Source organism: Gavialis gangeticus, unplaced genomic scaffold, assembly GCF_001723915.1.
Source record: "Gavialis gangeticus isolate Ggan-Ray unplaced genomic scaffold, GavGan_comp1, whole genome shotgun sequence".
In the NCBI taxonomy this organism is placed as follows: domain Eukaryota; kingdom Metazoa; phylum Chordata; order Crocodylia; family Gavialidae; genus Gavialis; species Gavialis gangeticus.
Genome location: NW_017729031.1, coordinates 22,609,358 through 22,612,920, shown reverse-complemented (window position 1 = coordinate 22,612,920; position 3,563 = coordinate 22,609,358). Strand labels below are relative to the sequence as shown.

Genomic DNA, 3,563 nt, shown 5'->3' with positions numbered 1-3,563 from the left:
CCCTTCCGACCCTAGAAACTATGAAACTATGAAATGAAGTATTAGAGAATAGTCATAAATCCTGGGAATGTGAAAGCTGACCCCCATCTTTAATATCTGTGAAGCATTTTTTTAAACAGGGCATGCATGATAGGACGAATAAATATTCCTTATTATCCTCATTCCATAGCTTAAACATGATTTTTTCAAGGTAAATTTAGATCCAGATGTGTTCCTATGAAACTCAGGATCCAGTATGGCAATAATGATTGACCTGCAGTAGATGCTCATTGATTTCTCCTTTAAATATTACAGTAATTTATATTTATACATTCCCATAGCAGACCTTAAAAATTCTGTCTGGTGCCCGATAGTTAAACAAGTATTTGCTGTTAGATAACCTTCGAAGTTGCAGCATTCAAGGTAGTTCCTATATTAAGTATGAGAAAATACAGGAGAACACTACAGACACTGATGTAACCAGATTTTTCTATGTTATAGAACACTGACAACTGTTTTAAAAATAACCCTTGTATACTACGCTCCATATTTCCCTGGTGTAACTTCAGTGAATCTAGTGACATGCTTTTATGTCATAATATGCTGCTGTTATGCTGATGTAAAAATCCATTAGCCCTGGCGCTTGTTATATTCACCAGAGGCTTTGCTATTTTAATGGCTTGCCTTAAAATATATGCTTTAAAAAAGGGACAATATGTTGGGGCACAGTAATGAAAGAGCAATACTTTTAATGCCAAAACTTATATACAGTAAATGAATATTTTCATTCTTACCACAAGACTGCTGTCCAGAGAAAATCTTTTCCCAAATTCCCTTTTCTGTAGCTGTCTTTTTCTCTCCATGGATGAGGTTATTTGTTTTCCTTTTGCTGTACTAGAAATATCAGGCTGTTTCCAGCATCACTGAAAAAATTAAAAGCACATTTCAATATTCTGGTTAACAGTTTCTGTCTTTCATCATTAACTTTTTAATAACCCAACAGTTAATGACTTAGCGTATAGAGTAGGCTATGTTCCAGGAACATGTTTTGTGTGCCAAAAGAACGGATGTGTCCAGACAGAAATGTGAACTGAACATATTGGTAATATCTCAACCAAAAGAGAAAAAAAACAATCTATGTTGATACTGTCCTTGGTTGCCTTTATCAGGGCACTCTGTGTTTTTATAGTCTTTACTAACAGAGCTGGGAAATGTGTTTGCAGAGCTAATCAGCTGTCTGAGAAAAAAAAACAAACAGTTCATTTCATGTTATTCACACTCTTCAGGAAGCCCTGCTTGCAGGCATCCCTGTATCTATGAGGCACAAATCCTGCAAGAGTCCGTGTGCATTCAACTTCAATTATTCTTTAGGGAAACAGAGCAACCTGACCACCGTTCCTAGATTTGAGAGGCCAGAAGGTTCAGTTGTGATCATCCTCTAATTTGAACCCTAGCACAACACAAGCCATGCAATATCACCCAGTAAATCCTATAATGGAGGTAATTATCTTTTCCTGCTGTAGAGGACTGGGCTTATGGTTGCTGACATTTTTCTATTAAGTCTATTTCCAGGTCATAATTTACCACTTGTAGCAAAAAAAAAAAAAAAAAAAATCCCAACATGTCCATGATAACAGGATACTTATTTCAAAGCTTTAAACTTGTAAAACATGCAGCTGACATTTGTATAGTGTGCTTTGGGAATATAGGCCAGATTTTATCTCAGCTGCACTCATGTAAATCTTGGGTAACTCTGCTGAAGTTAATGAAATTATTCTGGATTTACGATGGGGTAACTGAGATTAAAATCTGGCCCAGATCAAGACAGAGAGATATGTAGATGAACATAAAGCCAAATATAGGACATTCCTCCCCCAATTCATATTGAGTCCATCTATAATGTCAAAGGACAACAGTCTAGAGCTGTTACTCTGGGCTGACTCCCAGTAAAGCCAAAGGGAGTTTTCAGTGTACAAGGGCTATGGGATTTTGTCCAAAATGTTTATTCAAGAGCTGTTTTAAAAATATGAGATTTGTAAAAAATAATAGTTTTGCATTCTTGCGATTAGTGCTAAACCCATCAAATATAGTGGGAAATCACACAGATAGAGGGCAGAATCTGGATCTAAACAGCCCTGTTGTGACCTACGTTGCTCACTATGATTAGCACCTTCAAAAATGAGCAGCCCTAGTACTTCAATAGGGCTACTATAATAAAACCGTATTTTCTGAGACTTCAGGGAATCAGAATCTGCAAGATATCCAATGTTAGTTTTATTGTTCTCCCCAGTATAGACGGGTGCTGGATCTCACTTACTCTCACTTATACTTTTGATTTACATTGATGGGAGATGAGAGTTCAGCCAGTTCTGTAAAAAGAATGAGTCCAGACAGAGATTCATCTCCACAATGTGCACAATGAGGAGGATACATATCAGTGAAGAAATCTCAGTTACTACTTTGTAATCATTTTCTTTTCCCATTTTATACAAAGATGATTATTGTACACCTCTCTTGCTTTACTACTGTACCAATTATAATGTTATATGTGCTATTCTTGAGATAATGAAGGAATGCAATAGTGAACTACTACGTAGTTTCCATTGTTCACAGACTAGTTAACCTGGCTGATAAGAAATACCACAATGAATATTATAAAAGAGACACAGACAATTTATTGCAATGTTTTTTACTTTATTATACCACACATCAGCAAAAGAAAGAGTTAACTCCTATCATCTTTAACAGGACTTGTACACTTGCCATGCCTGTAGTACACGTGCTCAAGGAAAGGTTATTTCTACTGACCGGTGGATATACAACAACGTTGGAATATACTGGAGGCAGTTATAGTTTGGATAAACTTATCCCAAGTATTTGTGCAGAGACACTTAGCAGAGACCAGCCCAATTCTGGTGTAGGAATATGGTGAAGTCTTAAATGATACTGTGAGCATGTGCCACACAAGCATGAAGACAAAGGCAAGATTACATGTTAGAACTAGCAGAAACTGATGCTAAGGAATGTTAGTCTCTGTTAGTCTGTCTATGCTGCAGCTTCTAAGGTTATCTAACAACGAATACTTGTTTAACTATCTGGGCACCAGACAAAATTTTTAAGGTCTGCTATGGGAATGTATAAATACAAGTGCTAGTGATCAGTCACACACATCCAGGGCTAAAACCTTCTTTAATATGCACAGCTCAGACTTACTGCTAGAGGGCTGATGAGCAGAAGCATGGCTAGGGACTGCAAATCTGCTCCATGCTTTCCCTGCTCACTGTTCTCTAGCCAAAACACAAACCAGGAAGGGGCTTGTCCCTCCATCGGGTCCCAGATCCCCCCTTGACTCTTGAATCAACCCCTCGACCCCTGGTTCTCTACTCTACTGCACCAATCAGCCCGAGAGCACTGGCAGGGTAGTGTGGGGGGACTGCTTCTAGGCTCCCTGAAGCTCACGCTCCTTGCTCCTCCAGCTCCATTAAATTATGAGACCCAGCACGGGCTGGAGCTGGGTGCACAGAGTTGGCATGGTCCACAAGGACCCCAGGAGCACGCAGGGAGGAGAAACTCCCCCCCCACAC

At 38.9% G+C, this 3,563-nt stretch overlaps 1 protein-coding gene across 6 annotated transcripts in view; it reads right to left on the bottom strand.

The window, feature by feature from the left end:
* NCKAP5 (NCK associated protein 5) overlaps positions 1 to 3,563 on the bottom strand; it is a 962,935-nt gene that overhangs the window by 858,630 nt on the left and 100,742 nt on the right. For all 6 annotated transcript variants that reach the window (XM_019522509.1, XM_019522508.1, XM_019522512.1 and 3 more), the window contains exon 2: positions 774 to 902. In XM_019522509.1, coding sequence (XP_019378054.1) covers positions 774 to 842 — 69 coding nt within the window. In that variant the 5' untranslated portion in view covers positions 843 to 902. The remainder of the gene's footprint in view (positions 1 to 773; positions 903 to 3,563) is intronic.